General features: G+C 38.2%; 1 protein-coding gene across 2 annotated transcripts in view; it reads left to right on the top strand.

The window, feature by feature from the left end:
* LOC104347414 (V-type proton ATPase subunit S1-like) overlaps window positions 1-21,518 on the top strand; it is a 55,447-nt gene extending 33,929 nt beyond the window's left edge. The window contains exons 7-11 of one of the 2 annotated variants that reach the window (XM_086473375.1): window positions 5,869-5,873; window positions 8,518-8,759; window positions 9,366-9,419; window positions 15,997-16,234; window positions 21,309-21,518. In XM_086473375.1, coding sequence (XP_086329501.1) covers window positions 5,869-5,873; window positions 8,518-8,759; window positions 9,366-9,419; window positions 15,997-16,234; window positions 21,309-21,518 — 749 coding nt within the window. The remainder of the gene's footprint in view (window positions 1-5,868; window positions 5,874-8,517; window positions 8,760-9,365; window positions 9,420-15,996; window positions 16,235-21,308) is intronic. The other variant, XM_086473377.1, reaches the window with a different exon arrangement.
* Window positions 21,519-22,312: the final 794 nt, after the last annotated feature.

Raw genomic sequence — 22,312 nt, 5'->3', positions numbered from 1 at the left:
AATATTACATTTTTATTGTCCCTTCTAACAGAAGATCTCAAAGTGCTTGGTCATGACTTGGGTACTCTCCACAAGTCATAACAGTACTATCAATTATGAAAGAGAATATTAACTTTTACAGTGAGATTATTATCTCTTACAGTGAGACATATATTTTGGCTTCAACATTCATGTCCCAGCCTCGCTTTTGGGAAAAACCCTCGGAGATACAGAACACCAGGTAGGAACTGAGTGTCACAGACCTGAGCCATTTGGCTTGCTGGTAGAAGTGTGCAAGGTTGGACAGGGGAGCCATCAGATGGTAATATGATCCAGTAAGCTTGGTCATATATCCTGCAGGACACTATAATAATATTAATAATTGTTAATAAATGTACCTCATTTCTGTGCATTCTTTTTCCCCTGCTTTATATTAATAAAGGAGGGGAAAAGAGCTGGAGGCTTCCTCTGGGCAAAATGTCATGCTATTGACAGTTATTCTGATGTCCTGGTTAGGCTTACAGTTGCTTTACTATATGCGAAATAATAGCATAGAATTGACTTCAGTGTGATAGCAAGCAGTGGCCTAACGATTCCCTACCAGCTGCTGAAGTGGAAGTGAGAAGGAGGAAGTATACTGTTAAGAAGGACGTCATTTTCTGGAAGTTTATTTTCCTTTTTTTTGTGAGGAGTCCATTCCAGTTTCAGCAATGGAAACTTAATCCTTCTTTGAAAACATTTTTCTTCGTGTGTGCTTTTAAGTACAATCACTTTAAGGTCCTTCTCTGGACTCTCTTATAAATGCCCTCAGATCTGCTTTCTCCATCTGGATCTACCTGTAGATCCATGCAGTCAGCAGGGACAAGAATGAGATTTCTGACACACTCTCCACTTCTGAGTAGATTTTCACTCTATTCTTTCTGTATATGTATATGTGTGAATGCACATATGTATGTGAGCAATACGGGTATCCAAGTGCATACTTATGCCAAGTATTGTCATAGTTCACTTATGCATGGATTTTGAATTAGATGGTCTTTATTTTAAAACACGTTTCTTTATTTGCTTGTAACTTAGAACAGATTTTATATTTTGTGTTTAGCTGACAAGAAGCACATTAAATACCCGTTGGCTTTTTCTGTTTAGACTGGTGGTTCTTGTCAGTTTAAAGTTCCTACTTGGAAAATTTATTCTCTAATAAAAAACTTAAGCTTCATTAATTCATTAAAATTGATTCATTAATGTTGACAGTAAATATGTCTGGGTGAAAAATCTAAGGGCTTGGCTCTCACAATCGTACTGCGGCTTATACTTACATATAAACATTTATTTTCCTACATGAGGTTTCTAAATTTTCCTGAATCTACTCAATGCACACTTTTACTTGCCTTGTTTCCCTTGAAAGCTGTACTGTAGCTTTACCTCATGCTGTTTGCATTGAAGAGAATTAATATGGAAGGAAAGAACAATTTCAGAAATTGAATTCTTGTTCTGATAACACCTTCAAGTGCATTTACTTAGGATTTGTGCAATCTTTAGATATGTGAGTTTCACTGTATTATATGCAAGTTGAAAAATTTCAAGTGATTTAATATGAACATAAATTTAAAATTTGAAAAACTATCTTGAAGTTGTGCTATCCTGCCACCTTGAATGAGATAGGTAAATGAGCAAGAAAGGTGTATTCAAATGAGCTTCTGCCAATTCCTGATAAGCTAAGCATCTCCACTGGAAATGTTTGGGAGATTCTGAGTATAATTTGGTCACTCATCAAACTTTCCTGGTGAAAAATGCAGTTTAAACATCTTTGGGTTCAGATGCAGCAGAGCAGAAATTTTGTCTCTGTCAGTTTTATTTCTAAAGAATGAAAGTCAAAATTAGTTGCAGGTAGGTAAGATCCTTTGCAACAGTGCACAAAGGACTGTAGTTGCTGCATCAAAGCTTGCATTTGAATTTGAATTTACTTGAAATTTTGTGCTGCCCCCAACCAGTGTTTTTTTTCTGTGCTATACCTAATTTCATATCTTTCTAGGTGGTGGACAGACAGTATCTCATGGTTCACATTTTAACTGATAAGTTAATTAAAACAATAGGGCTTGGAAAAAGTAGTAGGTAAAATATGTGTAGTTCACTTAGTAGGCAGGAAAACACATCCTAACAAGAGTTGGCTTCTGTGTCTTTTGAAAACTAGGAATCTAGTCTTTGATCGTTGTGATGAAGAAGCCTTCCTCATCCTGCATCCTACTCAGGTTATGCTAAGGTCTAGATCTGTAGATGATTTACAACAGAATATCAAAGAATCACAGAATAATTGAGGTTGGAAGTCATCTTTGGAGGTCATCTAATCCAACATCCCTGCTCAAGCAGGGCCACCTAGACCCAGTTGTCCTGTACCATGCCCAGCTGGATTCTGAACATCTGAATCTGAACATTCTGAACCGAGGATGGAGACTCCACAACTTCAGTGGGCAACCTGTGCTAGTGCTTGGTCACCCTCACAGTAGAAAAAGTGTTTCCTGATGTTCAGATGGAATCCTGTGTTTCAGTTTGTGCCCATTGCCTTTGGTCCTGTACTGGGCATCACTGAAAAGAGCCCGGCTCCATCTTCTTTACAATCTCCCTTCTGGTCATTATACTCATTCACGAGATGCCCCTCTTGAGCCTTCTCTTCTCCAGGCTAAATAGTCCCATCTGTCTCAGCCATTCCACATAGGTGAGATGCTCCAGACCCTTCCTCATCCTTGTGGCCCTTTGTTGGACTGTCTCCAGTATGTCCATATCTGTATTGAGTAGCCCAGCACTGGACCCAGCACTCCAGGTGTATCCTCACCAGTGCTGAGTAGATAGGAAGGATCACCCACCTTTGACCTGCTGGCAATATATTGTCTAATGCAGCCCAGGATACCACTAGCCTCCTTTGCAACATTGCTGGCTCATGTTCAATTTAGTGTCCACCAGGATTCCCAGATACTTTTCTGTAAAGCTCCTTTCCAACCAGTTGGCTCCCAGTGCGTACTGGTGCCTGGAGTTTTTCCTCCCCAAGAGAAGGACTTTGCACATCCCCTAGTAGAACTTCATGAGGTCCCTGTCAGCCCATTTCTTCAGCCTGTGGAGGTCCCTCTGGATGGCAGCATGACCCTCTGATGTATCAAAGGATAATCCAGGACAAATCCAGTCTCCTGAATAAAACAGAGGGAGACTTTTTGAGGTTTATATGGAATGCAAGATTCACCAAATCTAGGGCCAAATTTGAAATTATATTTTAAGATAGCCTGGAGGGGAAGAAAAAAATGAAACCCAGACAACATTAGAAATCACAAAAAATTAAACAGTTCAAACTCTTAAAAATAGATAATTGATAACTCTTTGCTTAGTGGTCTAGATTTTGACATCTCAAAGCACTGTTATGCTACAGTCTTGCCCTGACAGATGAATGAAATAAGTGTAATCATAGACTTTCTGCCTAATATACTTGTGATTTTATAAACTTAATACTTTAAAGAACATCTTTGTGGTTATACCGAATTCTAATGCCTGCCTTTCAAATTTTTGACCTTTAGTAGTGAGATACAAAGACCCATTGCCTGCATCACAGTATCTTTCAGAAAAACTGATGTATTAGCAGGGGTGGTGGTGGTGCTGTCCATAGTGAGGCCATGATGCCACGTCAGTTAGAAAACATGGAGTAAAACTGACCTGTTCGTGTGGGAAGGAAATTGAAATGGTAATTTCAGAAAAAGGATTTGAAATGTGCAGATACTTGGCTGGGATGTGAATGCTGAGTGGCTTCTGATGTGCCACAGCCAAACCCCAGCAAGCACCATGATCTGCCATTCTGCTGGGAGCAGCACCCCTGCACTCAGCACACGGCAGCCTCCTAGCATCATTTTTTAAATGGTATCTTGTGAAAAAAAGAGTGTAAAGGTCCCTGTTAAATCAAGTTGAGAAAATACAAGTGTACAGTCAACTTGGTATCCTGTCAAAAGACTTACTGATGGTACGTTATGTGTAGATACAGTTCAAGCTGCCAAAACCAAAATCTAGTTCAGATAGCAGATATTTGTCTTTGGGGAGCAGTTGCAATGCCTGCCTTCCCCTCCTCGGATGTTACACCTCATGATTCAGATCATTGTAAGAGACCCAAAAGGATTTTTTGACCTCTCTTTTCACAGTGTATTTTGAGCTTTTGTCTGTACCTGCACGCCCTAAATATTTTCAGGCTCTTTTATACATTTGTGAAGTTTAATACTATTAAGCAATATCTGGTTCTTGTACTGCACTTTTTTTTTCTAATAAAAGCTAAGATTTTAATATAATTTTGTGATTCTAACAACTGTTTTAATCATATTACGACTAAATTTGGAAAAATTACCATTTGCCATCTAGGTAGCATATATACAGAGAACGCACTGTAGTACACAACACAGTATGGAGACAGGGACTAGGCTAAGATACAACCTAAAAAGAGAAAGGGAGTGGACGCTTCTTCCTCCTCACCTGACCCCTTGAAAGTACAGAAAGGCCTTCTTCTTCCCCTAGCTGTTACAAAAAGAGCAACAACTCCACAGAGAGGATGTGCTCATAGATCCATACTGTTAGAAATTAAAAGGAGCAACAAACACCACCAGGACAGTTTTTTTATTCTTGATGTGCACACTTAAACATAGCAATAAAAAAGTCAAGAAGTACAAGACTGAAAGAGGAGGCATGACCATCTGTTGAAATGACATCCAAAAATCACGTGTTGAAATTAGTATGAAATGTAGCCTGTTTCTATGGTTCATTACCATTCATCATTTCAGCCAATGAAATTTATTTTTCCCAGTATTTTGTATTTTTCTCATATGTATTTGCAACCATTCAATTTATATTTGTTTGTAATTTCAAATACATAAAATGGCCCCAGATCTTCTTTCTTATCTCTAGCCATTCTGTTTTGAAACAGCCAACAAAACCCCGGCAACAACAACAAAACAAATGAATAATTTTGGATGTAAGGCCTGTTTGCTTTGAGAAAGATCAGTATGTTGGTGCATCAAAATATTGCCAGATCAGCTGTCTTTCTCCTTTCCAAGAGAGATGATTCTGTATTAGGAGGCTTACAAAACAGATCAAAGGGAAAAATGTTGTCCAGGCTACTTCTATTGCCAGTTCAGTTAGTAATTACAGTGTTCAATTCTGGTCTAGGACAATGTAAATGGCACTCTTTGTTTTCTACATCTTATTTGATCAGGTCTTGTGGTTGTTCACTGTGTATCTGAGATCAAAAATGCCATTGCTAAATCCAGAGGAACAAGACAGTGACTCAAATATCCCATGGTTCAGCTTAGGTAAAGGTGAAGGGGGAACTAAATAACAGAATAAAATATAGTTTAATGGCTGGCAACACAATGTTAAACAAGGCCAAGTGCAAGGTCCTGCACATGGGTTGGGGCAATCCCAAGCACAAATACAGGCTTGTTGGAGAATGGATTGAGAGCAGCCCTGAGGAGAAGGACTTGGGGATGTTGGTTGATGAGAACCTCAACATGAGCCAGCAATGCGTGCTTGCAGCCCAGAAGGCCAACCATATCCTGGACTGCATCAAAAAAAGTGTGGCAAGCAGGTCAAGGGAGGTGATTTTCCACCTCTGTTCTGGTGAGACCCCACCTGTAGTACTGTGTCCAGCTCTGGGGCCCCTAACGTAAGAAAGACATGGACTTGTTGGAGCAAGTCAAGAGGAGGGCCATGAAGATGATCAAAGGGCTGGAGCACCTCTCCTGCGAAGACAGACAGAGGGAGTTTGGGTTGTTCAGTCTGGAGAAGAGAAAGCTGTGGGGAGACCTTAAAGTGGCCTTTCAATGTATAGAGGAGGTCTACAAGAAAGCTGGAGAGGGTCTTTTTTACAAGGGCATGTAGGGATAGGACGAGGATTAATGGCTTTAAACTGAATGAGGATAGATTTAGATTAGATGTAAGGAAGAAGTTCTTCACCCTGAGGGTGGTGAGGCACTGGAACAGGTTGCCCAGAGAAGCTGTGGATGCCCCTCCCTGGCAATGTTCAAGGCCAGGTTGAATGGGGCTTTGAGCAACCTGGTCTAGTGAAAGGTGTCCCTGCCCATGGCAGGGGGGTTGGAACTAGGTGGTCTTTGAGGTCTCTTCCAACCCAGACCGTTCTATGATTAATGCTGCCACTATGGATTGTTCCTAATTAGCCTAATTTGATTTACAAGAATTCAATGTAAATATAATCAATTTCTCAGGGATGTATCTTGTCATTTATAGTTTAACATGAAATATATGGCATGGGGAGAATTCAGTAAGCTCATGTTTGTGCAGCAACAAAAGAATAAGAAAATATGCCTGAAACAGAGAGGCAGGGATGTACTTGGGGAGCTCTCAGCTTCCCACTGCAGGTCAGCCAGAAGAAGTGACTGACATCTTCATGTCTCCAGTGGGTCTCAGGTTGAGGCGTTTCAGAGATCTTCCTTCCAGCCTCAAGACTAAATTTTCTTGAATCTCTGTGAGGTAATGACTTCTGATTTCGAATGTGCTAAATTACCTCACCCACAGGTAACTTAGAGAAATGCATCTCCAGGCTGAAAGGATGAATATACAGGCCAGTAAGTGTTTGGGGGACATTTCTGCAGCTAGTTGGTGCTTTCAGGCTCCTATCTAGCATAGTCATCCTGCCTGCCCATAGCTGTGCAAGTAGGGACTCGCTGGGCTGCACAGTCCATGATTGCCTGTATTGTCAGCCACAAATATGACCGAAACAAAGCCCGCCCATGAAATGTTTTTGGCAAGCTGTGTTGCCTCCCTTTTTCAGCATGGTAAAACATGTTTAATCACGGGAAAGTAGTGGATTTATGATTCCCTGAAACCCCTTCTTCACAAGCAAAACTCCTTCAGTTCCTATGCTTTTTCAGAGACAAAAGGGAATCTTTATGTGAGAGCCTCATGACAAAGTACTGGCAGCAGAGCAACAGAAACAAAGCTGTAGTGTCACAATTATATTCTAATAACTTCTTTTTATTTTAATACACTTAAACCTAATCCCCCAAGTTAGCCCAATCACAGTCTCCAATGTAGCATTGTTTTCAGCTATTAGCAGGTGGTTTTTAAAACCCTCTTTAGATGATACACAGGGCCCACATAGTGAAGTCAATTGTTAGACAGGATATAATTTAGACTTCAGCTCTTCCTCTCAGTTTGAAATAAAATGATTACATTTCAGGAGAGCCTAAGGGAAGATTAAAAGTTTTATATCAAAAGTTGAATATTTTCTTTTGTTTTACACTCTTCTTTTAAAGAAAATGGTATTCATTTAAAATAATGCATGTTCTGATGTATTTGAAAAGGCACTACTTTGAATTAAAAAGAAATTCATAAAGTATGCATGTATGGGAGAGGAAGATTGCAATCTTCATTTGAGCATTTAGTCAAAAGTTTTTACCTCAGCCCATTCTGCTTTTGTTCATAGAATGAGGTATCTGCAAAGACGCATTGTAAATAACAGATGGCCCATAGCGTTTAGAGAGCAGCAGTTAAGGTGACAAAATCTTCTGGGGCTACTCTCCACAGGCAGGTTATAAAGCAATATTATAGACTCTGTTTCAGACTGGAAAATGGTCCTTGCCTGTCTTTAAACCCATTAAAAGTGGTTTCAGGCAATAGCTCCACATAATTACAGTTCTGGTAACCCCTGTGATGCCTCTCATTTCTTGTATCCCAAAGTTATCCAAGGGTAGAGGCCACTTGTAGAATACAAAGTTGTAAAGCTGACATGGGTCTTAAAAATAAATGGAATAGTCCACATATGAACAAAGTAATAACTAAAGAGTAAGATAATATTAATATATTGTCTGATAAGGTCAACTAGTTTTTCCCATTTATATCAATGGAGCTGTTTTATCAAGGATGCCCTGGGCACATTTGTAAAAAGGCATTACATATTAAGAGGAATTTCTGGAAACCTCCTAAAAGCAGATATATATATGCAGTGAAGTCTCTTATAGGAGTTCACCATACCAGGCAAATGAGCATAGATCTTCTTTTTCCAGAAGAATCTGAACATAACACTCCTGTAGATAAGTAGCTTGCATTCATGCCTGTTAAAATGAAGAGTGCAAAACCTGTTATTGTTACTAAGGAAGGTCATCACTAAACTGGCAAGTTGAAGTTTTCTTGTGATTTTATTGCAGAAAAAAAGTTAATTTATTTCAGTTTATTTTCTTCTGTAAAAACATTATAGATTCTTCTACCTGTTAGTGCTAATGTATACTACTATCTTTAGGCAGCATTACTAACATGGTTTTATGTTCATTTGCCTAACGTCACTGGTACTTGTTTTCACATGCAGACACCTGACCACGGGAATCTAGGTTAACACCACCTCATTTGCCTCCATATTGCCAATTAAATAGACAATAATAAATATTGAGGTTGATTGAGGATTTAAGAAGCATGGGTGCTCATGGTACAGAATGGTGAAGGTCTGTGTTCAGTTGATATTATCTTTTGCAAAGGAAATGAATTGTTAATGTGCTGTTATTCCAGATTTCTAGAAGAACTGATGTGATATGGGAATTAAGACGACAATTAATGGCTACTGAGGAAGAAGACAGTTTATCATATCCTCCTCTGAATGTGACCACTGGGACTGATACATGCATCCTTTTTTATGCTAGAAATTTCAGCCTCAAAGCCAACAATTCAGTTTTTATGGATTTGACAAATGCGACATTTATAACTCAGAATGTGGATATTTCTTCCTCTGAGTGCTCAGACATCAATACAACGTGAGTAGCACAAGAAATTTCATATCATAGTACACATTATTATGAAAGCTAATCAGAAATGGTGCAATGTCAAATTAATACTAGCCTACTTTTCTTCTTATAAAGCATCAAAAAAAAAAAAAATACTAAACTGGATATTCTTAGAAGAAAAAGATTGAGTCACAACCACAAAAATTGTTCAGGTGAAGCCTCTTATTACCACAATTTTTTTCCTCTTACATTCCTCACTTCCTTTTTTGTGTATATTTGGTCCAAACATGTTTCCCTGTGCCTGATCTTACAATCACAGAAATCTCCACTGGCATTAATGAGATCATCATTTCATTGTAAAGTTCCCTTGAAGGGGAGTATTGCCAGTTACAAAGTAGTAATTCAGCTGGAAGTACATTAATGAAACATGATCTCTATTTTCCTTTACTTTGAAGCACCTGCTCTTGGGTAAAAAAACCTCTAGAAATATTTTGTCATATTTTTCTGTATACTGAACCTTGCTGTATGACTTTTGTAATTACCTATTGATTTAGAATATTCCCTCCGATTGAAATGTCACAATGATCTAATTAGAGCTGACTACTCTAACATTAAAAATCTGTTTCTTATTCTTAGACTGTCATTAAAATACACAAAGCCAGTGAATGGAATCAGCAGCGTAGAGATAAGGTAACTTATGATTTATTCTTAAATAGATCTTTGTGATGTATAAAGCCTGTTTGTAAATTAAAAGCAAAAAAAAAGAGGAGTTGTTAAGTGAAAATGTTTTTGAAAAGACTATTTGCTTTTTGTTCTGAGAAGTTACTATGCAGGAGAACAATAATACAGTCTTTATATAGTGAATATATTAATATGCTCAGGTAAAGTTCTGAAAAAGCAGTGTAGGCAACCAACCATACTGTTAGGTACTGGTATATGCAATATCCTGTTTTGCTAATAGGATCAAACCACAATCCTATCTTGGGGAGATCTAACTGTGATTTATAAACAATTCCAGGGGCTGAAGTCTACTCGCATGGCTGGGGTTTATTTAGTCCTAATGTGGATTACCAGTGTAGTCTGTCAGAGCTAGCTTGTGGCTAATGAGGGATGCAAAACCTCATAATTTTTCTGCTCCATGGATGTTGAGAAGACCACATTTCTCCTGCCGTGAGAAGACGGGAGAAAAGTTAGGGAATGGGAAGACTTGGGATGAAAAGTCAAAGGGAGAACTTGCAGCTGTTGCTCTGACTGCTGGACTCTAGGCATGGAGAAAGCATCTGCTACTGTTTGAGGACTGCCATACAGCTGCTGGTCCTCAAACCTCAGTTCTTTCCTCAGGAACAGGAACAGCAGTTAAAACTATTTTCTTAAGCTCTGGCAAAGATAGCATGGTCTTTTCATTTAGGTACCTCCGTTAACTTCTTAAATGTATTTGGAAAGGACTTGGGCCAGGGAACTTGCACTGAATTGAATTTGCATATATCCGAGGATGAACTGGATGTTTGCTTGAGCAGCAGCAGGACAAATTACTTTAGCCATCTAAAATGCTTTTGACATCTTGAATAAGTGAAATTGAAATCCAAGGAAAACAAAGAGAGGAAGTTTAAAGTAATTATGTAGGAGACAATCAGAGCTTGAACAAGGTTTTGGTAGGAGAGTAAAAGAGGCATATGGCATCAAGACGATAAGCACTAATAAATAAATAGCATTTTACACTGAGATAGAAGGATATTCTACATTCAGGTAAAAGGACCCCCAGAAGGACTTGTGTTGAAGAGAGTCAGTGATGTGGTTGGTGTATTTGGAGTGCACAGAGACACTTGCAGTCATAATCAGAGACGATGACAGGTGGCAGAAAACCAAATGTCCTTTGTTATTTAACATCAGCATGCCCCCTGCCCCAAACGTCTTGAGCTTTGTGAAAGAATATAATGTACAGGTAAGATTGCTGCTAGTATAGTATTTTTACTTTCTTGACTACTGTAGTTAGCTGTGTGTAGGAACCTTGAGACTTGTCCTTGGTGATGGAGTCAAGCATTTCTTGGTTTCAATACCGTAAATTATCAAAGCGGCATGCATTTTCCTGAACAACACAGGGAACTAAGGAAACGTTTTCCTTGGATCCCATTCCAAAAATACTGTTCTCAAACCAAGACTCTGCCCAAACTGTGTCTTTACTTTTACTCCAAATCACAAAATACCACTTTGGTCCTGCCCTGGTGCTTCATTGTTTACTGCCTGCTGCTTCTGTCACACTCTCATACAGACAGACCCACCAAAGCAGTGCCCTGGATTCTCATTCTGTGTCTTTGCTCATACTAGTGCAGGTCTCAGCTGCTCTCCTGTAATCTCTTTCTGTATGAATTAATCTGGCTGCTTTCTACATTTGTCCTGAATGTGACTGTCCTCAGCATAATACCATGCTTTCTAGTAAATTTACAGTTCCAAGAAAATAATATGAATCACAAAGCAGTTGAAAATCCTGTGGGACATGACACTGTGCTGTAAAACTAGCTACCAAATTAATTGCTAGATCTTAGAGGGGTTGTTTTGTTCAAAATAGTCACCAGGTTTTGCTCAACTGTACAATAGAAAATTTAAAATCTTAGGATGCTACTATAGAAACAAAACACTTTGGCAGTTGAAACATTTATCTTAGATTTTGATTGCTGCAGCAGGCATAAGAAGATCAAATGTGATGTTAGTGCATGCATATGGACTTAATGAGGATTATTCAGATTTATGTTTAGTCGTCTGTTTGTTAAAATCTTATAGTTTTAATTAATTATTGGGAGAAAATTTTAGTGTGGTCTTGAATCCGAGGTTCATCTGAAGAAATTTGAAGCAACTTTGCAGACAGACTGACTGTAAATTAAAGGAGAACATCAGTACAAAAGGGGAATGGTTCATGTTTTCTCTCTTATTCTGGGATTTTTTTTTTTTATATCCTTTGAGCCTGTTGTAGTAAAGGGAGAAGTACTCACGAAGTTTTTCTTGACCTGTGCTTCTACTTGAATACATTATAACTAAATACCAAAATGCATAAACAGCCCTTGAAGCTGGGCTAAGAAACTCAGGTTCCACAATAGGTGAGGACTTGAGATTAGGTGAAGTCCTGACCACTGTCACACACAGTGAGGAATTAAAGTAGCATAGGCTGGCTATGTTTTGCAGAATTTGATTTATTACCTTGGGCTAGGTGTGATCCAGGTTTTTAATAGCGCCTCAGGACATTTAGCACAAAAATGCCTAAACTGATTGTTTTTTATGTGTGACACAGGTGCTTAGCAATAAAAAAATGGAATAAAGGAAGAAGATGGTGGGTGGCTTCCAGAGTAGTCATTGTTTGGGCGTTCACTGTGCATTGGCCTGCTTGTGAGAGGTAGAGAGTGACTGCTTCTGTATTGCTTTATCTCTTTCCTTCACTTAAGCTGTCTATTCTGATCCACAAGCTTCCTCATGTTTGCTCTTTCTATTCTCCTGCCTTGTCCTGTTGGGGATGGGGCATAAGCAAGCAGCTACATAGGTGCTTGACTCCTGGCTGGCATCAATTCACACCACCTCAGAAGCCTTTTACAAAGAAACTTTCTGCTAAACACACACCTGGTTCTTTGTGCCGTTTTCCGTTGGATTATCTCTTGATTTAAGAGACGATTGTGTCATTTTAGGCCTATATCAGCTACCATAATACAATATTGCATGGAATATAACGCAAATAATAAGATATACTCGACAGAACCAGAACAATCCATTGATTTTTTCATGATTCAGGAACACTTTATTCACCCTGTTTATCTCAGCATGTCTATTGTCAAGAGCTTCTAAAACACACAGAGCTACATTACAACCTCTGTTTTCCCCTTCTGGTTCACTTTGATTACATTTCTTGTTCAAGATGACTCCTTGGTAAGATTACAATCTGCCTCAATAAACAGGACACAAGCAGGGCAAAGAGGTGGGAAGGAACAGAGCTTAGAGCCATGACTGCTTTTATTTCCCCTGTAAAGACCATTTACTTGGGTGTAGGAGAGCATCCCTTGAAGACAGAAAGTGACACCAGAGAGGACCGCATTCAAATAGCTCAATTTATTAATCAATAAAAGAAGCTCTAACTTCAGCAACATGGGCTGGATCCAGAGCCTGCCCTACCACCACTAGTCTACCGCCTCATCCTAAGCAGCTAGTCATATCCCACCTCCCACTAGCAGCTGCAATAGCTGCTTCATCCTGTGCAAACAGCTGCCATCTTCTCTCCCTCTCTCTAGCAAAAGCAGCAGCCCTGTTCATTCTCCTGCACTTCCCACTGAGAGGTGCGCTGTTAGGGAACGGTTGTAGAGTGTCACTGGTTGTGCTAGTTTTAGAAAGTTCACCCCCTGCTGCAGCAGGGGTAGGAGCCTTGGGCAGTAGTTTTTGCTGGAAGAAACATCACCTCAGGTCTCTCAGCAGCTGCTGACATCCAGCTGTTCAAGCACCTGTCGACATCCAGCTGTTCAAGCACCTGTCTGTCATCTTCTTCAGGAAAAGGTATCAAAGTGGATGGAAGTGCAGAGCATTAGTATTTTCCCCACTTACACTGATAAGTACTTGACTGTTGTTGTTGCACATAACATACGTAGAATAGAATTGACCCAAGAACCAAGAAGTGTTTTACCTAACAGTTGTGTTTCTCTCTGAGTCTTTGAAACAGTAATAATTCCAACTAGCTTCCTTTTCAGAAATATCTCTCCTTGTAATGAATGGCCACAGGAGACAGTGATAGGTAACAGGTGGTGGCATCTACAGTTCATACTGTTATCTGGCACAAAGGGAGTCTGGCCTGTGACCAGGAAGCATTTATGCCACAATACATAAAGTACACAGTATCTGTGTGAAAGTTTTCTTCCTGTGTTGGCTCTAATACAAACACAGCGTTTCCCATAAAAGCCAAGGTACTTCCAGTTCTGCAGAGAAAATCTTTGTTATGTCTCCTCCCCTTGTCATTCATTTGCTATATCGTGCTCATTCTATTTGCTGTATGCTCATTTGAGAAAATACTAAACTAAATTAGTTCTGTTGATTTTTGTTGTTTGAATGTCTTTTCTGTAATTTCATGGATTATAGTATATATACTATAGTATATATAATATATATATATATAATATCTATATATATATAATATATAATATATAGATATATATTTTATCAGTTATCAGTGAAGCACATGCTTGTTGGAGATTATTCACTATCAGCTTGGAAAAATGCTAAGGATAAAAGCCTGTATTATAAAGTTAACCATGCTCAACTAGTTCACTAATTAGAATCTTAATTCTCATACATCTGCAAGCAACATAAAATTTTAGGTTTTGGTGCAACATGAAGAGGCAGCGGTCTCTTGGAGGTCGCTTTAGACTGTACTCACATACATAGCCTTATAAAACTTGTTTGTTCATATGGTAAGTCTCCAATGAATTTCCTTGTTTACCACTTTTCTTATCTTCTCAGCAAAAGCACAGAGCACACCCAGCATCTGTTGGTGGCGTAAACATTTTAAGTAAACTTCTCTGCACTTATAACTGGCCTTCAGCTAGTGCCTATAGCATTGCTGCTAAGACTCCATGGAAACTCTGTTCAGGTTGTGCTGTATATCAAGAAAAGATTCCTTTCTTCTAATAATTAATATATAGGCCAATACGTGTTCTAATTTTGTAACTTTATCACTATAACAATACAATATCTTCCATAAATATTTGTGAATATGTACTAGATGAAATTAAAATGTTTTTTTCTTTCTCACTGATGCTTGCAGCTGAATGTTGTGTGGAAAGTGCTGTTTAGACCTAAAATGTAAGAAATGCCATAAGACAAAACATCCTTTTCTCACCTGAATGACACTTTGAGTTCTAGGATTCCTTCTGAGCATTTTGAAACTCTTGAGGATTATGAAGTTACATGAATCAAAATCTACAGATTATTAAAAAAAAAAAAAAGTCTCAATTACTGGAGTACCCTAACCTGTCAACTTTGTGTGTTACTCTTACAGAGCATTGTTTGTGTTGTGTTTAGACCCTTTGTTGTGTGAATGACATGCTACTGAAAGCAACTGGTTTGAACAAACAAGCAATATTGTACAATAGAAAATACTCTTTCTATATATACATATGCCCTCTAGAACATAAAATATTCTATATTGTGCCACATTTATAGATGACTATTTTTCAAAACTGTCATAATTGCATGAAAATCCATACATGGTGTTACCCACTGTGGCAGACATTAGAATACTTAATTTTATATTTCATTGTATTTCACTTATTGCTAAATAGATTCCTGTTCTAAATTCTTTGTGGTTATCAATAAGCAAAAAAATCTTCAGCAAACCATATAGAGCAATACATACACAGATCAAGTAAGGTTAAGGTATTAAGCAACATACAATAAGGAGAAAAGTTTATAATTTCCTTGTGAGTTAAATTCAATACCTAAAAGGAACTGGGTAAAAAGTGACAAAAAGCACATAGTCCTCTGTAAAGGATCAAGATGTACTTCTGGATGTTCTCAATTATTTCTGTCCCAGAACATTGGTGCAGTGTTCAGTCTGCAGTGGTAGTAACATACATACAAATTCCATGACTATAAACTACTGGAAACTGCTGCAATACCACACATACAAAGACCTTTTCATAATGAGAAAATATATGTTTGTGCCTAACCCACTATAAACTGGGAAACTAGGGCTGATGACCCCTCCCCACCCTCCAGTAAGAGAAAACTCTCTTCTACTGCAAATTCAGGTATTTGCAAAGGAAATAGCCATTTAGGTATCAGAGCCAAGGAAGAATTGCAACAATAAATCAGAATGGTTATCATGCCTGTACCTATCATAAAAGCAATTTTCAAAAAATCCCATAAAATGTTTATTGAGAGCCTCTGCAGGGCCTACTGACAGTTTCTCAGGTTCCGCTCCACTGATTATAAACTGTTGGTAACTGATGAAATACTGCATTGGCAGAGGCCCTTGAAGAATGAAATTGCATTTGCTCCTTGCCTGCCACAGCTATGGAAAGCTGTGCTTGTGAGATGAAACTATAAGAAGTAGTAAAAACATATTCACAGTCTCTTCACTTATGAACAATCCTAATGACATGGGAAGCCGAGCTAAGATACCAACTGTGATGTTTGCAGCTGGCAGTAGCAAACCTTTATCTGCCACCAGTACTTTATCAAATTAATATGAACTTTTTCCTTCTATCATTTTGACTGGTTTTCCCCTCTTTTGTCTTCCTAGGTTTTTAATGACCAACAAGTTCTATGGAGGCTCGGCTAGAAATTGGTCCACTTTAGATTCAGTTGAGATTATACAAGATGGAGGAAAGTTTGCTAAATTTAATGTTTCTGTCATCTCTGCTCCTGCAGAGTATTCATTTCACTGTCAGCTGGTGGGAACAAGCAATCTCTATCCTGCAAGGCTGATTCCATCCAACAATGAGGCAAAAAACTGGGATGTTTTCATTTCCAGGTTTCAGGTGAGTACACATTGCCATTTCAGAGATAGTTCCAAGAACTATTACTTGCTATTGTAGGTGCTGAACACATTCATAATGCCCTTACTTTCATTTCAGCCTGAAGGAAAATGTAAAAGAAAAGCTGTTCCCCCTAGGTGAGCTATTCAATAAAGGGGTAAAAAAGACGGCAGTTGCTGAACAATAAGAACATAAAGCACAGCTTTGAAAAACAAAAAACCTATGAAGTTGTCCACAGAAAAGAAAAACCAATAAAACCAATGCGCTTAATCAGTCAAAGAATGACTAAGTCCCCATGCCTGTTTAATGAATTGGGCTGCTGTTGGAAACATGGGCCTGTTAGGTGGGTGGCTTTATGCCGCTTACTTTGTTTTTGTTTGATTTCTTTGTGTTTTGTTTACTCAGTAAAGTACAGCTTAGAGTGGTTGCTGGTTTCAGTGACATAGACTGTCTGTACTCCTACAAATAGAAACAAAGCCCTGTGCAATTAGTTTTAATGGAAGTTTTGCCATGAACTTCAACCAGGAGCAATACTGGGTCTTGCATGACCCAGAAGGAAAGCAGCTGGCTTTTTTTTTTAAAGAGGCATGGATTTTCTATGTATTTAGTTCAGTAGTACAAACTACATATGCGAGGTGTAGGTGATTGCATCTTTATTATTTTGAGCATTCATCTTGACTTAGGAGAAGCACATCAATATTATCTCTTAATAGTGCATTAAGAGATCTCTTTGATTAAAGAGATCATGGAAATGGTAGGAATAACTTCAAACTGGACTCTATTTGTCGAAGATAGCTAACCCCGTAATAACTGGATACAAGTGCTGATATAATTGTATTTATGATTTCGATAACAAACCAAATCTCAATAATCTGAGTCCGGATTTGACATTTCTGCTTAAACAATGGAAATCTCAAAGGAACAGCATTGGTGCTAAGATTTATTTTCCACAAATTCCAGAATTAAGTCCCACATTTTTTTGAGAAGCAACGTAGCAATACACACCAATGTTGTGGAAGTTCCTGCTGATGGTATTTTTTTTGTGGAAAGGCATGAAAATACCTGAGTCCACGCAACTGTACTTTGCCTAGTGAACTCTGAAGTTAGAAATTGGCATCACTAGGTGTGGGAGGACATTTATGAAATAAGGGACATGTGAACAATCCAGCCTTTCCAGAGAATCCAAGCTGGGACATACCAGAACTGCTGAAAGCATAAACAACTTCCAGTGCAGAGAGCATGAACATCTTACAGTTGCAGGAGAAGAGACACCCACCATTAATGACGCAGTTTTAATTTCTTGAAGAAGATGGGTGTGAACATTTGTGAACATGACTTGAACATGACTCGCAATGAAGCCAATCAGTATTTACTGGGTGTGGTAAAGGGTTATAAACTGCACTGGAAACACAGAAATAAAGGTTCACTTGTTAGATCACATTGATCGTGTCAGTGTCCTCACACAGCTCCCGCAACTAGGCTATGAAATTACATGGGCTATGAAAGCACAAAGCATCCACTTACAACATATCTTTTCCTTGCGTTTCTATATACATTGCTACTGATGCCTTCTCAAAGCTTAGAGAGAGATATTGCTCCATCCTTTGTAGGCATCCTTTCACTGGAGTCTTGATCAAGAGTAGAAGTAGTAGGCTTCCCACTTGCTTTAGTGGTTTGGAGTTGCCTCCACTGTTCAGACAACAGAAATTCAAGTTCCTCTTGGGAAAGGCCTTTTTCTCTGATCAAGTCCTGAGCATGTAACATGACTTGGAAAGTCCTGTTCTGATCAATTCTGTTGTGTGAGAAAATAGAAAGTCACTGTTCTGGGCTCGTTTCTAAGTTCTAACTGAACTAGATCATACCTTGCCAGATATATTCCACTGATAAGTAGTGAAATCTGATTGATCTCAATATCAGTGTTAGTCCTAGAATGGGATTTCGAAACCCCAAGCTCTCTTGCATGGTGTAAAAAGCACGTGTGATGTGCTCAGTAGTTGCAGACAGCACAAAATCTTGTTGCTGAAACTGAGGAACATGATTTTCATGTTAATGATATGCAACGAATTAGAAACCAGGTCCAATGCCAGCCTAGCTGGTACGATTGCACTTTCCAGTGTTGGGTTCCTGAAAACAGGATTGCTGTACTAGAGCGACATGGCACCTGCACAGTGAAGACTTGCACAGTTTGTCCCAAGGGAAGGCTGAACTGATACAACCTTTTAGTTTGATTCTGGAGCTAGCTCAGTCACTATTATGTAAAGAACCTCTGTGGGATGCTGTTTAGGTGTGCCCATAGCCGAGAATGTCACCACTCATACCTGTACACAGTACCAAAACTACTCTGGTTTTGTTGGGGTGTTTTGTTGGTTTTATTGTTGTTGTTACAAGAATGGTTGTTCTACCACGATACCTTTTATCCTTTTGAGGATCTTGGTATTGTTTATGAAGTTAAAGAGGAAGCTGCCATCAAAAGCAGTGCTTTTCTTTAGTATGTGTCTAGGAGTTTAAAAGCACCTTTATTCCTAAGAAAAACTGCCAAAACTTTAAAATAATTAAAAAAAAGGATTATTTTTGGCTAAAATATTTCTAATTTCAAAAATGAAATGTTCAGTGTACAGTTAAGGGCCATGAAAACAACAGATTTTACTTGAAGGTTTTGTCAAAGGTCAAATGATGAGAAAACTCCGTCCCAAAAACTATTTTAAAAATTAACAGTAAATGCAGACTAGTATAACCAAGAGAAATGACACTGGTTCAAACACTAAAATTAAAACTTCTGCAGTGCAGAAACCTGTATCCAAAAGGCTTTTACATTCATAAAAATCAGACAACCACATGTAAGTATTTTTAACTTTTCTATAGGTAGAAATGCTGCTAGGAATCACATTTTTATCTCCCACCTGGGATCTAACACCCCCACAGAAATTATAAAGCTTCAGAAAAACAATAAAAGAACGTTGCATATACTTCATCTCCTGACTAAAAGTAGGCATAGCATTTTAAGAATGTACAAGTAAAGCTTTCACCTCAAAGGTTCAATAAGCATAATCCTGCTTCAAAAAACCCCCAATAGGATTGACATTATAAAATTCAGTATTTCTGGCTCTAAATCAGAAGTGGTAAAGCCTTTCTAAACCAAATACACCTGTTAAGTGCCACAGAGAGTTCTTGTAAATACGCTAACAAGCGTGTATTGTTTTCCAGAATTTCTACCTATTTTTTTTGAACATAAATGACATAAATCATCACCTGCTTTCTGTTTTTATTGTAAATAAGTAATTCAGAATACATTTCATGACTCCTATTCACATTCTCATCTGTTGTCAAAGCAGCAGCTTAACAAGCAAAGGCTTTGCTAACCACCTGTATTCTCCAAAACTGTGCAAACACTTATCCAACCCAAAAGCTTATTTTCGCTAATCCTGCTTTAATCACAAGTCTGACTGCCTATAGCAAAAGCAGGCAGTCTTTGAAAGTTAGCTACCATGATCTGACTCAGAAAGATTCTTCTAAGAGGCCCAGAAAAGCTTGAATTGCTAAAATTTTCTTAATCTCCACAGTACCTAAATAGCCCTTAGTTCTGCATATGATAGTGGTTTTATTAAATAGCATTCTTGAAGGTATAGACATTGGTGTTAACACACATATTATGTATGTGCACATTAACTTTAGGAGCCTGAGCCATGAATGAACTCAAACCCAGAGTGCTTACTGGTGTAGCATGGTATGCAAGCCACAAAATAATTTCTTCAATGTTTTACCAACAATTTTCCTAGGAAGTACGAATGCTTTTCTTACCACAAAGCTTTCTGGTTTTATCATCGCAAAGCATAGACTGATCATGGAGTGGGAACACAAAAAAGTAGAAATCCATGATCTTCTTCTTCCTTGCTTATTGCCTGGTGAGGGAAGTGGTTTAAATAAAATAATCCTTTTTTATTTTATTCTGTAGTATTTTATAGAAAATAGTCAGTGTTAAGGTCTTGTTTCTTTACTGGTGGATTTATGATGTTTGGTGCTTTCCTTACACAACCATTTCAAGGAATCTAAAAATACTTAAAAATCCCAGTCTTCATTTTTCTTTATAACATTATTTAAGAAAGACTCAAAAACACAGACCAGATTAATTCTTTCCTTCTTTCATTTTCTTCCACCAGCTGGATTCCCTTCATTCTGAAGGAATCAGGGCTTATGCTATTATGTGCATGTGTGTAGAGGGGGGGGGGGGATTGTCTTCACAGTTTTCTAATCCTTTGACAGATTTTAACAAAATTTTTAGAAGGACAGTGGTGTCAAAGGCATTAAGTTTGTTGATACTTTTTGCAAAATTGGTGGCTAGGCAGAGAATAGATCCCCAAAGTAGTTGATTTTTCTGAGGAAAATAATATGGTAGGAGCTCAGTCAGTGGCTGACCTTGAGAATCAAGTCAAAGGAGAGATATCACAGATTTTTCTAACTGCTAGAAAAGCTTAAATGCATTTCGTATGCTGCTAGACAACACAGACCCCACACCTCATAAAGCAAGCCTTCTCTCCTGTTTTGAGTCTCTGATGCCTAAGGAGGGGTGAAGAAAGTTTTCACAACAATGTTCTCCCTGAATTTTCACTAAAAGCCAAAAAGATCACCTTCACTAGATGCCTTTTAAATTAGGTTTTTGGAGTTTTGTTTGTCAAGGAGTTATTAGCTAAAAATCTTAGGATAGTTCAACAAATCTCATGATCTAGGGAGGCCTTGACTCTCATCCCTAACTTAGTGCTTTGAGTTTCCTGGTTCTAAAGTGGTTGCTGAGAATACTTATCACATGTGCCCTTTCGGACTTGGCTTCTAAAAGTAACACAAATATCTGAAGTGGGAAACCTACTTCATGCTAAACAAATGAACCCTGCATCTTTAATTTCCTGGGTGAAAAAGGGACCTGGAAAATTGTGATGCAGAGGATTTTGTTCTCACTCTTTTTTAATGGGGAGAGTGTGAGTGATAATTTAACATGAGCGTTTTTTGTAATTGCCATATATATCCTGAAAGTAGGGCCTACGCTCTACACTTAATTGCTCTATCTACCTTTCTTCATTTTCAGATTCAAGGCTTCAACATTGAGAACAACCAGTTTTCCTATGCAAGTGACTGTACAGGTTTCTTCACTCCTGGAATATGGATGGGGTTGGTGACATCCATAGTTTTACTGTGGATCCTGGCCTATGGAATCCATATGATCATGCAACTCACGACAAACAGCAGATTTGATGATCCTAAAGGTTCAGCTCTGTCAGTTCCTCAGACAGAATAGCCATGGATTGACACAATGCTGCTGTGGCTTTTCCTGATCTGATATTTATGATTTTTATAACCTTTCTACTTCATAACACGTGTAAACTAAAAAGATACCATATCAAAAAAAGGATAATTAAATTACATATAAAAAGGATCCTTGGCCACAATAATAATTCTACTTGTTGACTACTGTCATGTATTAATAACTGTCTGTTAGCTGTAGAGGTTATTACTCTATCTGGCTATTAGAAAGACCATTACAAACTGCCTTCTGATAAACTGTTATTGGCAAAGTAAGGGTATCACAACAGAGATAAATGGGAAGGATAAATAATTTATTTGATAGGAAACTGTATCTTGAAACTACTGGTCTCTTTAAAGGCTCTTTAGTAAGTATGTGATGTTGATGCTATATCTTCAGAAGGCTGAACTGTGTCTTGTCTTTTCTCTTCAGAAAACCGTCCAGAAATGTACAGAACTAATGAAGTATAAGTCACTAAATAAACGATCTTGAAAAGTTTTTTCAAAATATATCACTTTGTTCAGATGTGGTGTCACAAATAATGGGTGGATTAAGGTTTATCTTCCCTCTAATGTTATATTATGACTGTGAGAATTATGTCGAGTAACACTAACTCATGTGTTTGTTTTAGCCATGGACACCTGACAGACTTACTAAGCAAAATAGGTTCTTGTCCAAACCGATCACAAAATTTTATTTGTGTCATGCCAATGAATGCAACTTTTCAAGCTCGTAACCTAATATGATTCAATGTGCTAGTGCAGACAGCATCTTAACAGAGGTAAGGT

Source organism: Leptosomus discolor, chromosome 1, assembly GCF_034619465.1.
Source record: "Leptosomus discolor isolate bLepDis1 chromosome 1, bLepDis1.hap2, whole genome shotgun sequence".
Classification (NCBI taxonomy): Eukaryota; Metazoa; Chordata; class Aves; order Leptosomiformes; family Leptosomidae; genus Leptosomus; species Leptosomus discolor.
Note: the sequence above shows the minus strand (reverse complement) of the source record. Positions and strands in the feature narration are given on the sequence as shown.